The sequence below is a fragment of the Misgurnus anguillicaudatus genome, chromosome 1 (genome assembly GCF_027580225.2).
Source record: "Misgurnus anguillicaudatus chromosome 1, ASM2758022v2, whole genome shotgun sequence".
NCBI classification, from domain to species: Eukaryota; Metazoa; Chordata; class Actinopteri; order Cypriniformes; family Cobitidae; genus Misgurnus; species Misgurnus anguillicaudatus.
This window is the reverse complement of record NC_073337.2, coordinates 21,681,158-21,704,000: the sequence shown is the minus strand read 5'-3', so window position 1 is coordinate 21,704,000 and position 22,843 is coordinate 21,681,158. Positions and strand designations below refer to the sequence as shown.

Genomic DNA, 22,843 nt, shown 5'->3' with positions numbered 1-22,843 from the left:
TTTCATAGGTCATTTTGTGCATCAAGAAAATACATCCTGATTTAAGAACTTTTAGATATTTCTACTGAAAACAAGATAAAAATACTAAGTAAGAAAGTAATTTTTGCAGTGTCAGCCGTCATTTCATTGTCTAGGTCAGGAGTGTCCAGAAGTGTGCAGTTTTGCTCCAACCCAAATCAAACACTGGTATATATGGACACTTATGGTCTAGGTTAACTAGACCCGGTATAGTCCGGCTATGAGTAACCCACTTGTATCCAAAATAAACTTGAATTTGGTTACCTGTTGTTTTTGCCAAAATAACTTGTGAGATGTTTGACATTCCCTCATGTAAGCAAAGTCAACAGTGGTTGGTAGTTGGTTTCATTTATTTCTTTATTTCATTTATTTTTGGCCTATGGTTGGATGTCTAATTAAATGTTACGGCCCAAATTTAACCTTGTTTTAGCCTAGACATCTGGGCTGTGTTTGGGCAGCTAATAGACATCTTAAATGCAAAATTGCTTGGTGGGTATTTAATGGATAAAATAATTTTGCCAAACAGCAAACCACAGTGTCTTAAGAATCTAAGTTTTATTAGAATATACAAAAAATACATTGAAAAATAAAAATCTCAGGTGTGAGTAAAATTTTAATATTTGTCTATCCTCCATATTTTGTAGTCATTGTCCTGGGCTACGTCTTTATAATGTTGTGTGAACTTTTTTGCCAAGCCTCCTTAAATTCTGGAAGCTGAGCTTCAGTTTATACTCTAAACACACCAATGCAACATGCACACAATTTTTTTATGCATCTATAATAAAATATTTGAATAAAGCACACAGATCAGTCAATTGTTCAGAGTTGGATATCACTTTTGTGCACTACTGTACATACAATAAACTGCTACCCATTATTATTCTTTTATTTAGTACTAAAGCAGCCATGCATTGTCTCCTGATCGCATGCCTCTGTAGTCTGAATGCCGCTTGCCTTATTATTATTTTATTTAAGTCCAAAATCATCTGGTACTACATCTCGATTAGCAAAGGGCTTCATCCCAAACAGAATGCAACCAAACCCCAAACCATAAATCACAGTGTAAACATCAGCATTTGTCTGCAAAGCGAGGCGGGATCAGGAGTGTGTTTGCCCACCTGTGCATGTGTCATCATTTCGGAGTACAGTATTCAGGGCCCTGGCGGCACTCTGATCCACAGCGGTGTGGTCTTAATGTCCTGTCTCTGTGGCGACAATGTCCGCGGAGACCGTAAGGTATGAAGGCGATGGGTGGGTTAATAGTCTCGTATTCAATAGGATGTTTGGATAAGAATAGACCCCGTAAAGTTCAGAAAGCTTGAATGCAGCGATGCGGTCAACCTTTTATTGTCGGTAGCGTACGGAGGGCAAAAAAAGTGTGTGTATGGGTGTGTACTTATTCATACTCATGTGCTTGGCTAACTGGTACATTTGTTTGTGAAGGGCAGCCGAAGATGTAAATTAGTCAGTATGAAGCTGGTGGATCTTTGTCCGACTTTTTTCTGCTTGTTTATCCAGAGGCCAAGACAGGAAGCCAGCCCACACAACTCGCTGTCTCCATGGCAACCTCTGTTTCTTGTGGTACATTCACGGTCTCTGGCCCCTTTAAGAGGTTGATGGTGAGGTACAGTTTATAGACACAGGCCATCAATGCCGAAGTGTCTGGGTGTCTTTCCAAGAGATTGTGTTTGTTTACACGAGTCAGATTTGTACATCAGTCATGTCTTATTAGATTATGTCAATGCATGCACAAATTGAACTTTGATGATGAAGCTTAATTACTTGGAAAATTAAATTACTCAAGCTTAAAACATTATTTGCTTTCTTTCTCTTTTCATTGTGTTGCTTCATAAAACATTTATCAACCCACTTGGATTACTTTAATGATGGATGTACACTTGTCCAAAGTTGTACCTTTTTGTCACTGGTGCAGTACCTTTTAAAAATGTCCTAATATGTACCTTTATGGTACCGATATGTACCTTTTATACCGAGCCCCTAAGGTGACATTGGAGTAAAAAAACCTAAAGCTTAGTTTTTATGTGCTTACGTAAAACTTTCGCATGCACACGTGAAACTTTTGCATGCTCACGTGAAACTTTAATGTGCTCACGCGAAACCTTCATGTGCAGAATTTTTTTAAAAGTTCATTTTCATGTGCGCAAGTGATAGTTTCACGTGCGCAAGTGATAGTTTCACGTGCGCAAGCGATAGTTTCACGTGCGCAAGCAAAACTAAACATGATAGATAAATTAAATGAAGTTTAGTTTCGTAATTTTTTCTGCATGTCCCCTTAGGGGCTCTGCACTTTTAGGTATAAAAGTGTACTTTTAAAAAGTTATCGCCCCAGTGACAAATTTTCAGTCCTTCCAGAAAAACGCCACTTTTTTTGTGATTGTTGCGGGCAAAAATCCATGATCTTCTTAAAAAATGCGATTGAATATGCGGGATATTTATGCAGGGCCGGCATCAAGGGGGGGCATTCGCGGGCCATGCCCCCCCAAACAGGTTGTTGTGCCCCCCCTAGGCAGTTTTTTATTAATTTAATATACATCAAGAATAATTTAAATAAATGAAACATTGAATGTTTCATGACTTTTAATGTAATCAAATAAGGAAAATATAGTTGATATATGTTTTCTTTAATTAAAATAGACCAGTTTCTCTGATTGCTTGTATTGCGGCGTCTCATGCGTATTTAGCATATTTGTGACTTGATACTAGCAACGGGTCTTTTCGGGGCATTTTATGGATTGTTTATACCACGGGTCTGTTGAATGCTGTATTCTGATTGGCTGAGAAATGTTCCGTGGGTATGCATTCATTTCTGATAACCGCATACCTAACTTCTCAAATGTCTTAAAATTAGGCACCAGAGCAATGTTTGTGGTAGCCGTGGTATAAAAGGAATAATTGACTCCGGTCCTTTGAATTATTTGGAAATAATGCTTCTTGCCGCATTGCACCTTGGGTGTGCATTATTTTCTTATAATTCAATGGCCCGTCGTCAATTATTCCTTACGTAAAATATGGATATTAGAACATTTAGAATGAACCAGCACCGCCTGCTCCATCTGACTTCATGCAAACACCGATTGGCTCAAACTCGGAGATTAGAGGTCGAGGTGGAAATTTCAAATCTACAGGATACTGTTTTAAGGAAGTTCGTACACGCCGGCTTCAGCTTTTTTAAAGGTAAGTTAGCGTTGTTTTAATTTACGTAAGCTTAAATGTGAAGTGTGGCTATAGACCGTTAACAACATTACGGTATTATGGTAAAGTGGCTTTTAGGACGCGGTGTGCGCTGCGCTATGAAACCCTTGCGGCTTCCGCTGCGCAAGGGCGGGTTGTTGTTGCGTTAAGCAAAGCGCGAGCGCAGCGGAGCGTAGCTTTCGCTCACGCCGCGGTCAAAGTTCAAAATAGTTTAACTTTTGCGCATAGTTTGTGATCTTCTGCACTCAATACGGGAAATGAGCTGACAGTCTGTACCAGTTGTATGAGCGTGTGCTTGCACTGTATTTGTTGTTTTAATGCCTTGTTTTTGCAATTATTGTTGCTAATTGCGCGCCCCCCGTTGGAAGCCACGTGCCCCCGTTAGTTATGGTCTGTATTTATGCAATTTTATGCAATGAAATTGCGTGAACTTGCAAAAACTATTTGCAACTTTTCATTGATGTTCACGTCATAGTCACGTCATAACGTTCCCATAGCAACAGAGGACATGGCTTCTGTGAGGTAAATGCAACATTTTTCAACATGCTGCAAAGATATATGTGATTTTTTATGAAATCATGCAAGCCCCGCCTATTTTGTGCACGGAAATCTGCAATTCATGCTGCGAAAGTGCGGCGTATTTGAAAAAATTCATACCCCGCATAAATATGCGGACTTTGGCTGATTATGCGTTGAATCATGCGATGGCATAATCACATTTTTCTGGAGGGACTGAATTTTGTACCTTCATGTACCTTTTTTCTGAGAGTGTATGTGCTTCTGGGAGCTTTGTCATGTGAGAGAATACAACTAATCATTTTGATATAAAATGATTAGTTTGTTCATTTACATCTGGGATGACATGAGGTTGAGTAAACAAAACAAAAACTTACGGTGTGATGCTGTCCTCTGTTCCACAGGACTGCTTGCTTCACAAAGCAGAAGTAATATGATGGTGCCTAAAGGACACAAAACAGGTTTGGTTGCATGGACAGTAATTTGGATGTTTGGCCATAGGCAAACTTAATTAGCATTTTTGTTGACCTTTTAACGGTTTGGGGTTTGTTTGAAACGTTAGACCCCACTCTCTTAAAATAAAATGGTTACAAAATGGCCCCTAGCTGTCGCTGGGGCAGTACCCTTTTAAAAAAGTACACCTTTGGCACCAAAAGAGTTTGTATAAGTATTTTAGAGGTACATAAGGATGGCATATTAGAACCTTAAAGGTACCAAATGTATCTGTACCTAAATATTACATATTAGGACCTTTTAAAGCACTGACCCAGTGACAGGTGGGAACCATTTTGACCCCTTTATCTGACAGGGTACAGTAACTCAACATTTACAAAGCAGTGCAAAAGGCTATGGGTTCAATTCCCTAAGGAATACACATAATGATAAATTGTATAACATGAGGCAAATCTAAGTCGCTTTGGATAAAAGAGTCTACCGAATGCATAAATGTAAATGTATGACCAGAATATAGTAGCATTGCGAGTTGGAGATGGCTTTGGGTCTTGTAACCAACTATCAAACAAAACCCTATCAACAAAACATGGCCTCGCTCACTTTTTTCAGAAAATAAGAACTAATATTTCAATTAAGATGTTGGACACATTAAGTTCATGTTAACACTTGCTCAGTCTCCTCAGAGTTTGAATGCGAACGCTGGCTAAACTAAAAAGAAATAAAAACACCCTGACAGACAAAAACACTATGATTCATAGGCCTCCTCCTCAAAGCGTCAATTGACCTTCTGTCTACGCCTGAGAGCTGCGTTGCATCTCAATAGTGAATGCCGACCAATGCACTAGCTATTCTGTGGAGTTCATCATATTCTCATCAGCCATCTTCTTATTTAGTTGTGATACAACCAGCCTTTGGTGGTGTCCACTCCATCGCTCAGCTTCGCTTTTATCCCTTCTTTTCACTTAGTCTTGGATGCTCTCATCCAAATGACCCATGGCCCAGAGCTCCAGCCGAGACTCATCTATCACCAGAGACATGTCTCCATCTTTCTGCCTATCTTTCTCTGTTTCCTGAGGTCATCTATCTCACTGTGGCAGACGCCAGAGCTTCTGAGTCAGCTCCTTGTGGTTCTTCTCTCTTTCACTGTGGTCGCACACTGGGGAAAGAGATTGTGGGATCTGAAGCCACCAGCCCACCTGTTGTCGATGTGTGTGGTGCCTGCAGAGTTGGACCAAAGGAAGAATATTGAACGCCTGCTTGAACCTGTCAATGGAAAGGCATTAAGAAAATCACTATTGACAGCGCGTGGCATTGTTCTTTAAAGGCTTCAGGTTCTGTTTTTGGGTTGTGTTTTGGATGAGCTGCATTCAAAGCTATTGTGTGATACAAATAAACACACGCTCTTGTGGGGACACAGACTATATTGATGTGGCAAGTTTCTATGTTGCCTACATTTGGGATCACGAGTTACATAATTTTCTAAAAAAAATTAGCAGCATAGTCGTTTAGTGTCTATTAATTTATTACTGTTGCTATTTTTAATAAAGCAATAGGCCAAGAAAGGCAGTTTCATATACTGTAGTTATTTAGGGTAGGGATTTACATTTTTCTGCCCCTTTTGGTAGTGTTGTAGTTCTCGAGATCGGTATCAAGGCTACTTTTTAAAGGTCTTGGTCTCGTCTTGGAATCGACCGCATTTTTACTCGGTCTCGTCTCGGTCTCAGACAAAGAGGACTCAGAATTTTATTTCAAGACCGATGGCAACTGATGGCACATCACAAATTTATGTTTTATCATTAATTTTATGCAGTTTATTTAGGTTTGGCATATGATGTTGGCCTTGTTGAAGCATTGTTTAAGTTTCTCCCAATGACAATTTTTCTAATTTTATTACTAAAAACACCTGCATTGTGTTAAGTGGATGGCAAGAAATGGAAAGACAGTTCAGAATAAATGGTTAAGTTGATTTCAGCTCTTTAGTGTTTGTTCACTTTTATTTAAGCGAACAAATAAAAGACAAAGATTATAGACAGAGATAAATTCCCACATATCTGCAATGCCTTTGATTATTTTATCAACTTCTCTGATGGCATACACACACTCGCGCACACACGCACGCACGCACACACGCACACAGACAATAAGTGCCTAATCATTTGCATATTCCACATTTTATCATAAGTGCTTTAATGCAGTGACTTGCACTGGTCTTGGTCTTGACTTGGTCTCGGCCTGTCTTGGTCCTGACTTGGTCTCGGCCCTTTAAAGTCTTGGTCTTGTCTCGGTCTCGGCCTGTCTTGGTCTTGGTCATGACTTGGTCTCGATTTAGGTGGTCTTGACTACACTACCTTTTGGTAGCCAGGATATAATTTTCCCTGATCATTGGCTGCTTTTAAATAATCACCTAATGTCTGTTAGTGGGGAAAATTGCTTTTATCTGCCAATACCAATTATAGGCCGATATAACGGTGCATCGCTAGTTGAAGGTATTTTTAGTCACTTCATATTATGATCCAAAATGCTCCTTACCATGAGGACTAGTTGTACCATCTTTAATATGATGTACACTATTCTCTTGGGTTGTTTCAATGCAATGATGGGTTGTGTCAACTCATGGTTGGGTTAAAAACAACCCAGCACAGGTTTATTAATGACCCAACATGGGTTCTGTCCAATATTTACCCAGCATTGGGTTAAAAATAACCCAGCAGAATGTAGTGTGTAGGTTTTGAAGAAACATATGGCTGAAAATAAGACAGTATTGAACAAAGTTTGAACTATATCGAAAGGGTTATTGAAAAAGGTTTGGCGTTATTGAAGCTAGTGGCATGGTATTGGACCATTTAAAACGGTATATCGCATCATTGGAAATACCTCGAAATGCCTATTGACGAAAAGGCGGCGGCATTGAACAGATTTTTTACGTTATTCAAGGTGGGTAGTCGGTATTGAACAAAGTTTAAATTATATTGAAAAAATAAGACGTATTGAACAAAGTTTAAATGGTATTGAAGAAAATAAGACATATTGAACAAAGTTTAAATTGTATTGCACAAAAGACGATGGTATTGAACAAAGTTTGCTGGTATGTGAAGCTATGGCATGGTATCGAAGAACACAGTTTAGACGGTATTGATTCAAATATTGCAGTGTTGAACAAACCTTACACAGTGTGGACGAAAAGAAGACGGCATTGAACAAAATGTAAACTTATTTAACAATGCTTAACCTCTTATGAAACGGCTGAGGGCTTGTTTGATTCGTAAGACTTTGCAAACAACGTGACACCCAAATGTAGCGAGAAGTGAGAGTCGTAAGAATGTCTGGTAGTGAACTATTGTTTACAGTTTTTATATTGTACACTGTTAGACTTTTTATTGTTTATATGCGGTAACTCACTGGCAACGTGTTGTACTGTAACTGCCCCATTACAGTACCATAACTGTACATGTTTTTTAGCGTATGATGCCCTTAACCAAGTTCCATTTTACAGTTTAATACCTTTACTGTAACTTAGTTTTAAAAAATATATTGCCTTGAAGGGGAATAAAATTCACATTTTGAAATGTGCTTCACTGCTAAAAGTGTAACAAATAAAATGTATTTAGATATATTTTATTTTTCCCTTTTATATGCTTTTATAACACTGTTTTATTCAACTACAGTATCACTACTGCTGTTGTTTTACAGCAGTCTACCGCAAATTCAAAACATACAGTAAATCACTGTAAATTAAATGTTAATACCCATAATGCAATGCATATTACAATAATGAACTGGAAAAGAAAATGATGGTATTTTACTGGGCATTTTGTGGTAAGTAACTGTAGAAATTAGAGTTAAGTCTAACAGTGTAATTCGGTCAGAAATGTCAAAATTGTGAAGCGAACAAATCTTTTTGGATTAAAAGGCTTGGATATTCCATTTCCTTGGACTCTTGGTGATTTATGAAAACAATTTGTTTTGGACAATTTCACTTAAGTGGATAAAGGGAAGAATTTGAAGGTAAGTAAACAAACTGAATCGGTGCCACCCGGTTCAGGTAATTTACAACTAGATTACAGCTTGACTGCTTAAAATCATCTTATGCTTTGTGTGGGGGCTTAATGAAATCCTGAGAGTCTAAGCTTTCAATCGATGTGCTGCATGAACGTATATTTTGAAGATTTAATGCTTCAAAGTTACAATGAAGTTGTCCGAGGTGGGTGCAGTGTACAGTGTTCCCTATCAGTTTAAACAGTATTAAAGTAGACGTTACTGAAGAACATTGTGATGATTACTTGCTAAATAATGTGTCATACATTATGTAAAACAAAAATGCTTCAAGTTTGTAAACTAAAACTATATTTTAAAACAGAAAATTATATAAACAACACAAGTTTTACATTATTTCTAATTGTTGATCATCTTCCACAAATCAGACACTGTCTCTCTTCTGCATCTCCATCAACCTAAAATCATTCAGTTATTTCGGTAATTTGCTATATTGTGTGGACCTATTAGTATCTAAATTGTTTATTAGACCTGATGACCATTATGCTAATATTCCTAACTAATGCCACTTGTTGATAAAATCCCCAATAATTTTGTCTCTCTTTATTATGCACTTCACTTAAATGAATGCTAGATGATGAGAAAATTCCATAGACAAATTGCGGCCACTTACTGCACAATAACCTGCCTGCTCCCTAATTACTCCTTGAATGTGAAATTAAGCAGGTCTGGAGACATATGGCTGATCCTGAAAGAAAGCAGCCTAGTTGGAAAGACATGTTTGTGCTGTTGTAGATAGGAACAGTAATATTTAATCTTCACAGACTGGTTGGTACAGAACCAAACCAGCTCCAGCTTGTAAGACCTTGAGATTCATTAAAAGTCACAACCAGGTCCTGCTCAACACCAGTGGCTTCTTTTAAACATCAGAAAGGCAGCAATCTTGATTAGATGTCATATTCATGTTGTAATCCAACACCCTGCCTTAGAGGTCACAGGACGAGGCTCTTATTACAATCGGAGCTCTCAAGCAAACATAAATAAGTCAGTTCCATTGAGTCAGCCCACACTCTGTTCTGTTCTGCTCTCTGAACTTCTCATCATTGAATTCAGTAATGAAATTGGACAGGCGTGATTGGTGCCTTCTGTATCCCATCGTCCAATTCTCCAGATGAGATTAGGCCAGTTCCAGGCAGATGGGCTTTTCATTGCCTCTGTGTCTCAGGAGCGCACGGATGCCGCTGCCATTTGGGCTTTTCCTGTCAGGAAGGCTGTTGCATCACCAAGGCTAGGACAGGCAATGCTTCTTCACCCGTCCAGAGATGCAGGAAATGTGAAGCATGTCAATTTGGAGTAGGTGGAAAAGGAAAGATCAAATTAGTTGGTTTATTAGCAGAGTTCTTCATAGTCCTGGTTTGGGGACCACTGTTTGTTTCCTAAAAAAACTTTTTGCATTTAGAGATAAAGTTAGAAGTGACCAAAAACATCAACGTTTTTCCTATTTAAGACGAGTAGTTATACGAGCAAGTTTGGTGGTACAAAATAAAACGTAAAGTCAGCAGATCATTACTAATTTTGCTAATGTACTTCTGTGAAAATGAGTAGACTATTCCTTTAAAAACAATATGCAAAATTAAGGTTGTCTATGGCAAGCTGTTTTCACATTTTTACTGTAAAAGTGAAAAGTTGGACCAAATGTAAAAAATTCTTAAGTATTTTTCACTTAAACATAAAAGTAAAAAAAAATAGGCGTAACCAATTATTTTTTAAGTTGATCCAACTTTTTACAGTTTAACAATGTGATCATTGGTATCAAAAATATTTTTTACTAGTAATAATTGTATTTCTGGAAATCAACAATTGATATCAACAATTGAATTTGAATGGTGGCCTATGGTGACATTTAACTAGTGGACATACAATTGTTGATATAAAGAATTAAAGTTTTTACTAGTGGAAATGTAATTCTTCATATAAAAAAATAGCAATTGTTACTAGTAGAAATCAATTTTCTGATATCAAGAATTAACATTTTTACTAGTAAAAATATAATTATTGATATCAACAATTGCAATTGTCCCGAGCCCCTAAAGGGGATCGCACACCGGCCGCGCAGCTCAGCGCCGCGCCGTTCTAAAAAAATGTAACGCATTGTTTTCTATGAGTGTACGCACACCGGCGCCGACAGGTGGCGCCTGTCCGCGCCACCCAGCTGTGACTCAGGAAGTTGTTCAAATCCCTGTCGCGCCACACAGCGCCACTCACATAGTTTAACATTACATAACATCATATGTGTCCCAAATCATTAACAAATAACATTGGCTGCTAACGTATATTTTGCATTTTGAAGTAGATGTTATCTGACGAAGCTCGTGCTATTTAATGTGCACTTCCGGTTTACAATACCTCCGAGATCTCCTAGGCGCGACGCGGCGCTGCACGGTGCTGAGCTGCGCGGCCGATGTGCGATCCCCTTAAGGTGACATTGGAGTAAAAATAATCTAAAGTTTAGATTCATGTGCTCACATGAAACCTTCATGTGCAATTTTTTTTTAACGTTTAGTTTTGCGCACGCAAGTGAAACTATCGCGCGCGCACGTGAAAGCGAAAGTTTCACGCACGCACGCGATAGTTTCACGTAGTGCTGCACAATTAATCGCATCGCAATCGCAATGTCAGCCTGTGCGATTATATGACAGCAAAATGTTGCAATTATATTAAATAAATAAATGTGTGGACTTGTTAACACAAACTTTCTATAACAGTTTGATGATTTTCCTTGCTGTTTAAAAAAAGAAAGAAAAATGAACAAAAAAGGCAGTGCACGTCTGGCATGCACGTGTGTGGTGTGCGTCGTCACTTGTGTGTGCGCAGCGCGGAAATACCAGAGTGAAGATGGATGCAGAGGAGATTGACAGTGATCTGGTAGCTAAAAAAACCCCTCTATGTCTGTTGTATGGCGGTATTTTGGATTTAGGATTACTGACACTGAGCAGTTGATCACGTGGCAATACGAAAACATTTCTAGTTTTACAAATACACATTTTAGCTAAACTGTGTGTGGATTTTCATTAAAACCCATCAAGTTGACTCATGATACCATTTAGTATAATCGCAATCGCACATCGCAATATTAGCATCAATAACCGCAATGGGAAAAATTACCCAAATCGTGCAGCCCTAGTTTCACGGGAGCATGCAAAACTAAATGCGCTAGTTTCACGTGGGCAGGCGGTACTAAACTTTATTTAATTTTTGCTCCATGTCCCGTTAGGGGCTCCGTACCATTGTTACTTTTAGAAAATCTAATTCCTGATATGAAGAATTAACATTTTAATGAGTGAAAATGTAATTGTTTATATTAAAAATTCATATCCTGAAAATGAATAAAAATCTAAATGGCTTGCCATAGGTTGTCTGTTACAAAAATGTAAGGAATATGTGGTTTTTAAACAAAATCACAAAAACGTATACCCTATATAAGCACAGCTGGTGTTTGGCCTTAGGCTTAAGCCAACAGTGCTGTTCAAAGTTTGTTAGACATGTGTGTAAACCCTTTTTAAGTGTTTTTGTTTGCGCAGCATTTTGAGTTAACTGTCATCTTTTTGTGGTTTAATTGGTGTTTGATGACATTTTTATGGAAGTGTGAACCAACCTTTGTTTAGTATAACAGACACAACTGTGTAACATACCTGAAGGTTTTTAGGATAGTTCACGCAAATATCTAAATTCTCATAATTTCCTCACCTTCATGTTGTTCTAAAACTGAGTTTCTTTCTTTTACTGAACACAAAACACTATATTTTGATAAATAATGCTAAGCACACAGTTGATACTATTCATTGACTTCCATAGTAGGAAAAAACAATATGGAAGTCAATGGGTACAGTCAACTGACAATTAAGCGATATTGCTTTGCTGTTAAATCTACAGTATTTTTACACTGTACAAACAGGTTAAACATGATGTTAACCCACAAATTACAAGAAGCCAACGCATGATCAAGCATTGAAACTACACTGTCAGAAAAAACGCCAAAAATGGTCCCTAGCTGTCTATGGGACAGAACCCTTTCAAAAAGTAAACATTTGAACATAATCAGTTTATATTGGTACCAAACAGTGCATATTAGTACCTCAAAGGTATATATTAATACCAAATGTATACATATCTGTGCCTTATTTGGATCTTTTTAAGGCAAGTTACAGCTAGGGACCATTTTTGAAGATTTTTTTGCCATTCAGAGCAATGTAAAAGTATTCCAGGAAGATGAATGACTTTCTCTAGCCAGGAGCACTTTTCAGTCTCATTTGAAGTTAATATAAGCAGATCAATGTCCGAGCTTATAGAGCAATCTCTGACAAACCACATTACACAGACGTCCACAACAAGAGAATTACCAACAACAAACACACACCCTAACATCATCCACACACAATTTTACAACAACAAACATCAATCACACCACAAAAGGACCAAGAACACATAAGGAAATTCTTTTCCCCCAAAACAATGAGGTCTCCAAACTGCAACCCTATTAATGGCCTACAAAAGGGGCCCAGCATGAAGGAGCCTGGCATAAAACACACGGACAAAACCAACGGCCCACTGTCGCTCTCCGGGTCAGCTATGATGAGCTATGAATGTAACCGTCCAACCAATCGGACTTAATAGTGTCCATCTTCGCCACCTTTGCAGAACCAATGGTGTGTGCTTGTGTTGACTCGGAAGGTCACAGGGGCTCCACAGATTCTGTGACCCCAAAAGGAGAGCCGGGAAACAGAGGAGGACCCCCGCAGCCAGGACAGAGCCTTCTTTATGCCCTAATCTGCTAGCATCAGAGATCAATATGGTTAGTGGTATCGCTACAATAGCAAGAGCAGGAGTTAGCACCTTGCCTGATTCTAGTAGCTCACTAGGGGGGCATAAAGCCCGGGTTTGTCCTGTGTGCTCAGAGCGATTCGGCTGACCTCTGGCACGGCCGCACCCCAGCATCTAACCCGCTTAACATTCATTACGGCAACTCGGACAGATGCTGCGATTTTGGACATGCTGTCCTCTACTCTGTTTTACCCTTTTTCACTCATCCTCTCAACATGGGGTTGATTCCGAGTGCTTTTTCATTTTTAAAGCAGAGATCACAGATTCACTGACAGGCAAAATGTTATTCATCCTAAAGGGTTTTCGAAGAATCCTGGTGAGGCGGAGACTCACCGTATTTCTCCACTGATGGGGTCTGGAACCGAGTTGCCAGGCCTTGCTGTTGACTCGTCTCCCCGGGTGACTGATGCGGCAGAGGGGGTGAGGTTCGCCCGGCTGTGCCCTCATAAATCGGGGCTTGGAGCAATAAAGGTGTCGACGACTTCTTTCTTCAGGTGTCAGCATACTGTGTTTTCCGTACTGCAACTCCATTTCCCCAAACTTCCTTGTCTTATCAAGTGTTTTCACGAGATCTCGGTCTCTGCTTGTGTCTTACTTGTGGAATGAAGCAATTGTGTGAAAGCCTTCTGTTAATTATTATACAAAACCAGTCAGGTATAGCATTGTTTTATAATCACAAAAAAAATTGTACACATACACAAGCCCTAAGCAATGGAAGGCAGCGATACACAAGGGCTTTTCATAGTGTGGAGAGAATGGACAAGGATCAGGTTCAGTCCTGCAGCATGCATAAATCTGACGTCGTGCTTAATTACATTACTGAGGATTTACAGAGTCGTTTTAAGGAAACTACACACACTATCAGTCCCACAAATCAAAGCTTATTAGTGGGAATGCGTGCAAGTGAGCGTTTCTCTTTGCGTATGTCAATGGGACTGAGGATCTATCTGCGGTTTTAATCATATCTCATTAGCCTGAGAGGATTTTGAGGTCTGAAGTTGCCCTGTGCTCATTCTGTCCTCAGATAGAGCCCGAATTGCAGGAGAAATATTAACTAGAAACTGCTTGACCAAACATGAGCTTGTTGCCATGGTGGCATGACAGAAACATGCATGTTAAAAAGCCCAGCATGTATATAACTTTATTGTAGTTTTAAGTAGAATTGGGAAGGAAAATGTATTGAATTTATTTAATAAATTAATTATTACGCATTCCTTAGAGTGTGTGATTTTGCTTTAAGATTCACAGAACATCTTTCAGTCCCTCTGGAATTAGTTGCAATGCATTCTGGCTAATCCAGATGCAACAAAGCCAGTTGCTATGACACTGGCAGAAAAATGCTTCTAATATAAAGACAAGTAGTGTGTTGTTGTAAATGTCTTAGAGTAATAAAGCTGATGCATAATAAATAAATAAAAACCTAGACAGACAGATACTAAAAGAAGGATAGATAGATAGATAGATAGATAGATAGATAGATAGATAGATAGATAGATAGATAGATAGATAGATAGATAGATAGATAGATAGATAGATAGATAGATAGATAGATAGATAGATAGATAGATAGATAGGACGGACAGAAACAGACAGACAGACAGACGGACAGAAACAGATAGATAGACAGACAGACAGACAGACAGATACTATAGACAGTTTCATCGGACGCACGTGATACACGTCTGGATCCGACCTCTACTTCCGGGTTCTTTTTTTTTTAATGGTCTGACTAGTTGCTAAACTGATTTCTTGAACAAATGCCTCATCGAAAATAACAAATGTTTTGGTTTCCTATGTAATCTATGTGGTTTTTTTGCTTGTTATATAAATAAACGTTTAAAGCACTTTGTTGTTATTTATTATTAGCGGAGTTACTGGTAGTTACGTGCGGACCGCGACAGCCACTTGTTTATGTTGTTACTGCTGAAACCGTCTATAGAAGATAAATAGATTGATAGACATACAGACAGAGACAGACAGACAGACAGACAGAGTACACAGACAGACAGATACTGTAAAAGATGGATAGAGACAGACAGACAGACAGACAGAGTACACAGACAGACAGATACTGTAAAAGATAGATAGATAGATAGATAGATAGATAGATAGATAGATAGATAGATAGATAGATAGATAGATAGATAGATAGATAGATAGATAGATAGATAGACAGACAGACAGACTACACAGACAGACAGATACTGTAGAAGATAGATAGATAGATAGATAGATAGATAGATAGATAGATAGATAGATAGATAGATAGATAGATAGACAGACAGACAGACAGACAGACAGACAGACAGACAGACAGACAGACAGACAGACAGACAGACAGACAGACAGACAGACAGACAGACAGACAGACAGACAGACAGATACTGTAGAAGATAAATAGATAGACAGACAGACAGACAGACAGACATATACTGTAGAAGATGGATAATAGATAAATAGACAGACAGACAGAAAGGTATACAGATAGACAGACAGCGTAGGCAGACAGATAGATACTGTAGAAGATAAATAGATAGACAGACAGACAGACAGAAGGACAGAAACAGACAGACAGACAGAAGGACAAAAACTGACAGACGGACAGAAACAGACAGACAGACAGACAGACAGACAGACAAACACTGTAGAAGATAAATAAATAGACAGACAGACAGACAGATAGATATACAAATAGATATACAGACATACACTGTAGACAACCAGACAGAGACTGTAGACAGACAGACAGACACTGTAGACATACAGACAGAGACTGTAGACAGATAGACAGACAGTGTAGATAGACTGAGTTGACAGACAGACACTGTAGAAGATAAATAGATAGACAGAAAGACAGAAACAGACAGACAGACACTGTAGAAGATAGATAACTAGACAGACAGACAGAGACAGACAAACAAACAAACAAACAAACAAACAAACAGAGAGACACTGTAGACAAACAGACAGACACTGTACACAGACAGACAGATAAATACTGTAGAAGATAAATAGATCAACATCAATCAGGTTCTGACCTTTTTCATGCATGTTTTTTTTAATTCATGCATGTTTTAAAACCTAAACCAAGAACTAAGAAAGAAGTGCTTTGTTTTCGAAGGACAGGCATCCTTTGTATTAGGAATGTACACCTCTAAGAAAATATATAAATAAAGATTTTAAAAGTTGAATGGAGCATTGGGATCGTTGGACGAGGTACTTTATGAAAACCTCAAATTGACCAAAATCTTAATTTTTTACTTCTTTAGCCTGGAGCTGAAAATTAGACCAGCCCGGGTCACATATAAGACCCTAAAAAATGCATTGTACAATCATATGAAAGCTTATCTTTTGTGAATAAAGATCTAGCTATTCTACCAGGTATTGTTATCTTAAAAGCTAAAGAACAATAGCCGGTGGGTCTGAGCTTAGACCATCCCAGCAGGAGAACTGAACCTACTGTGAGACTAACTTACTCTCGTCCTAAACTTCATCTCAGCCCGAGAGCCCACACTGAGTCGTTATACACCCATTCCATCAATCTGTCAAAGCAGAAGAGACACATGCAGTACAATACGGCCTCCCCACATTTTTGCTTTAATGGTCCCTCTTCACAATATGGTTCTTGCAACACCAATCAGTTAAGCTACTTCCACCCCACCAAGCGATAAAGTAACTGTGGCATATATCTCGACCCTTCCTTTCTGAACCTTGGAGGACATTTGTGTTTGTGAGTTGAAGTTTTAACAAATTAGAAACTAAGGTCTTGTCCTTTTCAGCAATCTCCATTTTATAGAAAGGTTTTTGTGAATAAAGGCAAGATTGCTATCAGTGCACCTGTTATGAAGAAAACAACTATTTAGGCCGTGAACAATTTTAATGTCTGACACATATTCATTAAGAGTGTTGGAGAGAAGGTACAGTAACTAAAAATAGCAATGCTTTGTAAACTACCATATTTTTCAGAAGCGTTGCAACAGTTCAGCTGTTATCAAAATAGCATTAACAGCGTTGGTGTAGTTAGTAGAGTGTTATTGTTAACGACCTGTATATTTACATGTATGCATTTTGCAAATGCTTTTATCCAAACCAACTTGCACATTCGAGATACATTTTTTATTAGTGTATGTGACCCTGGACCACAAAATCAGTCATAAGTCACATACAGCAGGGAAAATTATTTGACACATCAGCATTTTTATCAGTAAGGGGATTTCTAAGTGGGCTATTGACACAAAATTTCCACCAGATGTAGCCATCAAGCGAAATATTGAATTCATACAAATAAATCAGAACATTTAAGTATACAAGTTGAGTCATAATAAATAAAGTGAAATGACAGAAGGAATAAGTATTGAACACATGAAGAGAACAAGGTGCAAAATGGCATAGAAAGCCAGATCATCACCTGAAATCGGTAAGTATTGAGAGAGAAACCCTGCCCCTTATCAGTACTAATCGATATCAGCTGCTTTAGTCCTGATGGATGGCCTATAAAGGCTTCTCATTACCCAGGAGGCACACAGGAAAGACTTAATTAAAATGATGGGTAAAAGCAAAGAACTCTCTCAAGATCTTCATAATCTTATCGTTGAAAAGCATTTTGATGGGAATGGTTATAGGCGCATTTCCAGAATGCTATATGTTCCTGTGAGCACTGTGGGGGCCATTATCCGGAAATGGAAAGAGCATCACTTTACCATAAACCGGGCACGATCAGGTGCTCCACGTAAGATCCCAGTCCGAGGAGTCCAACGAATAATCAGGAGAGTTTTCCAAGAGCCAAGAACCACTCGGGCAGAACTTCAGGAATTTCAGTTACTATTGTTTCAAAAACTATAAGCAATGCACTGAGCCGCCATGGCATTTTATGCACGCTCACCCCGCAAGACTCCATTGCTGAACAAAAACATGTTGAGGCTGGGTTAAAGTTTGCAAAAGAGCATTTGGAGAAGCTTGTGGATTATTGTGAGACTATAGTATGGTCAGATGAAAGCAATATTGAACTTTTTGGCAGTCATTCTACACACCATGTTTGGAGACGAAATTGACCTGCCCACCACCCCAAGAACACCATACCAACAGTTAAGTTTGGGAGTGGAAGCATCATGGTTTGGGCTGCTTTTCAGCAAGGGGTACTGGCAGACTTCATATTATTGAAGGCAGAATGAATGGAGAAATGTACCGGGACATTCTGGGTAAAAATCTGATGACATCTACCAGAAAGCTGAAAATAAAAAGAAGGTGGACAAACACAAGGCCAAGGAAACAATGAAGTGGTTTCAAAGAAAGAAAATCAAGTTGCTTGAATGGCCCAGTCAATCACCTGACCTGTAATCACCAGCAAAGGTTTTTCTTAAAGGGGGGTTTTAATTGTATTTCAAGCATTCTGACTTATTGACACAGTTATAGAGTTGTTTCCTTATGCTAAACGTAAGCAAAGTGTCAAAAAAAGCAGTTGGACATGTTACAGAGTATTTCTGTGCTGAATGCACTTCGCCAGGGTTCGTACAAGTTTCGGAAAGTTCTTTTTTGATTACAGGTCCAACTGACGTTTAGGGGGTTTCCTATACGTATCACTTCTTTATATGAGCGCTTCCCCCGGAAAACCCCGCCTACCCGTCAATCAGCGGGAGACGCTAGAACTTACAAACATCTTATCACGCCACTCAGCTTTGTTTAATTTCAAAAATCAACAATGGCACGAAAGATGAAGTGTGTTTTTGGATGTAAGGAGAAGAAATCCAGCCTTATGAAAACAATGGATATAGTATATTATCCGGGGTAGCAGCGAAGTTTTGCGTGTGTGTTTGATGCGGTGGATTTTCCCAACCGGGTCATGATGAGTTGCACGCGGTAAGTAAGACTTCTTAAGAAGTCGCGTGCATATTATATAAATTACACGAAAATGTAGTGAATCATAAGTTGAAACAGTGTTGTATAGTGTTGCATGACTCGTACTCGCTCCTGCCGCGGTATAACTCCTCCTTCTTAATTTTTTCGTATGTTATCGGAAAGATTCGGTAAAGCGAATCTTTCTTTTATAAATCTGATTAAACTAAAGACTCTTTGGAGATATAAAGGATGTCATACAACTCTATAGGTACTCCAGATTAACATCAGAAATGCAGAAACTGCGTGTGTTACGTGAGCTTTAAATAAAGTGTGTTCAATACTTATTCCCTGTGTCATTTCACTTTATTTATTATGACTCAACTTGTATACTTAAATGTTCTGATTTCTTTGTATAAATTCATTATCTGGCATGATGGCTACATCTGGTGGAAATTTTGTGTCAAGATGGATGCAGTTGCAAAGGACTTCATTTGGACCACTTTAAAGGTGATTTTCCTCAATATTTTAATTTTTTTGCATCCTCAGATTCCAGATTTTCAAATAGTTGCCAAATATTATCCTAACAAACCATAAAACTTATTTATTCAACTTTCAGATCATGTATAAATATCAATTTAAAAAATGTTACCCTTATAACTGGGCATGCGGTCCAGAGTCGAACCCATGATCTCTGTGTTCTTAACACAATGCTCTACCAAATGAGCTACAGGAATCGTCTTTGCCTGCAAAACTCTTTTATTTTAACTTTTAGGGAATGTTGTAAAAAAAAAAGAGAGGCATTATTGTGTATGTAAGTGTTCATGTATGCATAAGTGCATATATGACAGAAAAACCCAGAGAGTCACGGCTAATTGAGAAACGTGCAGAGGCGAGAAACTGTGAACGCCCAAACAATATCGCTGGACTCGGGCCTGTACTCACTTATGGACAGGCTATTCACTTCATCTACAAGCAGGGAAGAAAAGAAAACTCCAAACTCTCTATAAAGCCCTTTCAGGAGTGATTTGTTATTCTCTTTTTTTCTTACTCCCCTAAACAGTCAAAAGAAGAAGAAAAAAAGTGGGATGGGGCTTTTCAGGGAGGAGACCTGAATAAATTTTACATACTCGAGGCAGCGTACATAGTGATTGCCGCTTCCCCTAAAACTTTCTTTTCTCCTCGCGCTCTCCCTTTTTTCAGAAAACACTTTTCTTACTGAATGGGCACCTATTAGTGACTCCATTATGGAGGCAGAGCACTTCAATGGCTTCTGGCTGTGAGGCTGTATGGTAAAGCCTCAGGCTCAGCACAGCCCACCCCAAAACGCCTCCTGCGGTCCACACTCACTTTATTGATAGGTAGACGCGGTATGGAGTTGGTGAATGTGTGTGTGTGCCGGGGGATGGGGGGGGGCTCTCATCCTTCGCTTTTTTGTGATCTCCAGGTGTTTTGGGAGAAAGTGTGGCTTTGAAAGACAGGGAGAGAGACAGAGTAGAAAAAGTTGGAGGTGCGGGGGGAGGTCATTGTGCTGTTCTTTCCACACTAGTCACTTAAAACCAGAATGCAATGTTCAACATGCATTAGCTGATCTCCATAATAATCCCTACTTACCCCCCAATGCACACTCACATATACATATACAGCAACTCCCACCCTCCCACCAAATACATGATGAATCTCAGGCGAATCACACACACACTGTGCCACCGCTTGAAGATGTATTCTTATTGGACTGTTACAAGATGGATGGACAAGAAAAAGATTTGAGAATAATGTTCCTTCCCAGCGAGCAACATTGCATTTAAAAGACGTCTAATAGCCATTCAAACACATCCAAAATTGCATCTTTCAGACATCTAACTACAGCCTAAAAAAAAAAAAATGAAACCAAACACCTTGTAATCACTGTTGACTTTGCTTACATGATGGAATATCTCAAATATCTATAGCAAAACGACATATTCAAGTTTATTTGGACTATTTTACACTTAAAGCCCTGTTTTCAGATTGTTTATGATGAGATAGAACGGTTTTGACTGAAATTTGGACATATGATGCTGGCCCGAGTATTTTTTCGGTTTCTGTTGTATCAGCCCCCACCTCTACAATGGCTGAATAGTTGCACTGAAACAATCCTTCCTAAAATGCATTAAACTTTCGTTTACAAAGACGTTATGCTCAGTGGCGGAGCCAGAGGGGTGTCCAGGGTGGCACTGGACACCCTTGACATGCCACTGGCCACCCCGTGTGCCACCCCAAATTTAATGCGCTACTTTCAGTTAATCGCTATGTTTATTTTCGACGTGCGGCAGCGCAGCACATTGTTAAAAACAAACATTATGAATATTAACCCTCCCTGCGGTCGTGGCGCAAACTCTTTATTTTTCAATCACTGCGCAAAGAGACTTGGATTACTCTGCTGGTTTTGGACATACAGACATGATTTAGACATTGGACATACAGACATGATTTAGACATGATCATTTAAAACGTTCAAATGTCATCTTTTGTGTGTCTATAAAACTGAATGTTGTGCTTTTCACAAAATTAAGAAAATATACATAATTCGCGTTCTGTTATCTCTTCATCAGTGACGTCTTTTCAAAAACGCGTCAGAAAAATTACTGTAACTTAACGAATATTTTCATACCATCAGAAGATAAATGTCATGTCTACATAATGCTTGGAATCTTTAAAATGATGTAAGTGAAGTCGTACATTTTGCTAATACTACATGATTTATTTTCACCGTATATGCTTGAAGTGTAGTAATTGTCTAAGATTGCCAATTCTTTTTACAACAAAACCCAGCACCATGTTTTCATTCTTTTCGTGATCTTTGTATAATTGTTAATTCGGCTGGATTGCCACATTGAACTTGAAAGCGCGACGCGCATATCCGATAGTGCGCGTGCACAACCAGAGCTTAAACGACTTCATATTCGCGTCTTTTTGCCTTAAACGGACAAATGCTCATATGTCAAAATATCTGTCTTGGTGATTTTTATACTAAACATTTGGTTACTGTACGTCTTAAACGAATAAACATTTTATTGCATTCGTTCTTAGCCTAACCTGTTAAAGTCTCTCCGTCATTAAAGTTAATTAAATATCAAAAGAAAAAAGAAAACTTTTGCATCTTCTTTATCTTCGTAAATAAAGATTAATCGAAACATCCTTTGTGTTGAACTCTGCTATATTTGAAGTAAGTTTAAGGTTTATCATGGAGTTTAGATTTCCTGATCTTTTTCTTCATTAAAGGGATAGTTCACAAAATTAAAATTCTGTCCTCATTTTAACATCCTTATGTTGTTCTAAACCTGTACGAATTTCTTTTTTCTTATGAACACAAAAGAAGATATTTTGATAAATGATGGTATATGCACACAGCTGTTAACCATTGACTTCCATAGTAGGAATAAAAACAACATAATGGAATTCAATGGATATACCATTAATTGTGTGCTTACCATCATTTATCAACATATCTTCTTTTGTGTTTATTAAAATAAAATACAGGTTTAGGACAACATAAGGGTGAGTAAATGCCTTTAACAGACAGTAAATGAGATGTAAGAAATACAGTAGAAAGATTTAAAATTCACCCTTATTATGTTTACATCTAATGCGATCAAAAGATTCATTTATACTTTCTTGATACATGGTTACTTACATGTCATTTTCTTTTATGGACCCCCTAAAGTAGCTTTGGCCACCCCCTGGCCACCCCATTAAAAAAATTCTAGTTCCGCCACTGGTTATGCTCACACAAAAATCGCTGCAAAAGATGCTTTCCAACAGGTGTTTTAGCATTCGTTGTAAACTTGTGGACCTATTTTTCCAAACGCCTCACACCCGTATATTCTTCCTTTGAGAGCTTGAATAATAGACACTCCAGCCCAGTTGGTGGCAATAATCCACCTTTGCCAATTGC

The 22,843-nt window shown here is 38.6% G+C and overlaps 1 protein-coding gene across 12 annotated transcripts in view; it reads right to left on the bottom strand.

Moving 5' to 3' along the window:
- The window catches only part of LOC129432202 (uncharacterized), a 109,016-nt gene that overhangs the window by 75,314 nt on the left and 10,859 nt on the right, over positions 1-22,843 (bottom strand). For 7 of the 12 annotated variants that reach the window (XR_008640010.2, XM_055190453.2, XM_055190458.2 and 4 more), the window contains 2 exons: positions 13,408-13,664; positions 4,125-4,190 (listed from right to left, as the gene is read on the bottom strand). Coding sequence is in view for 9 of the 12 variants with exons in the window: in XM_055190453.2 (XP_055046428.2) it covers positions 4,125-4,190; positions 13,408-13,664 (323 nt within the window). In the remaining 3 variants the exon portion in view is untranslated. Of the gene's footprint in view, positions 1-4,124; positions 4,191-5,396; positions 5,464-13,407; positions 13,669-22,843 lie in introns of all 12 variants that reach the window. The other 5 variants (XM_055190461.2, XM_055190462.2, XM_073868135.1 and 2 more) reach the window with 3 other exon arrangements.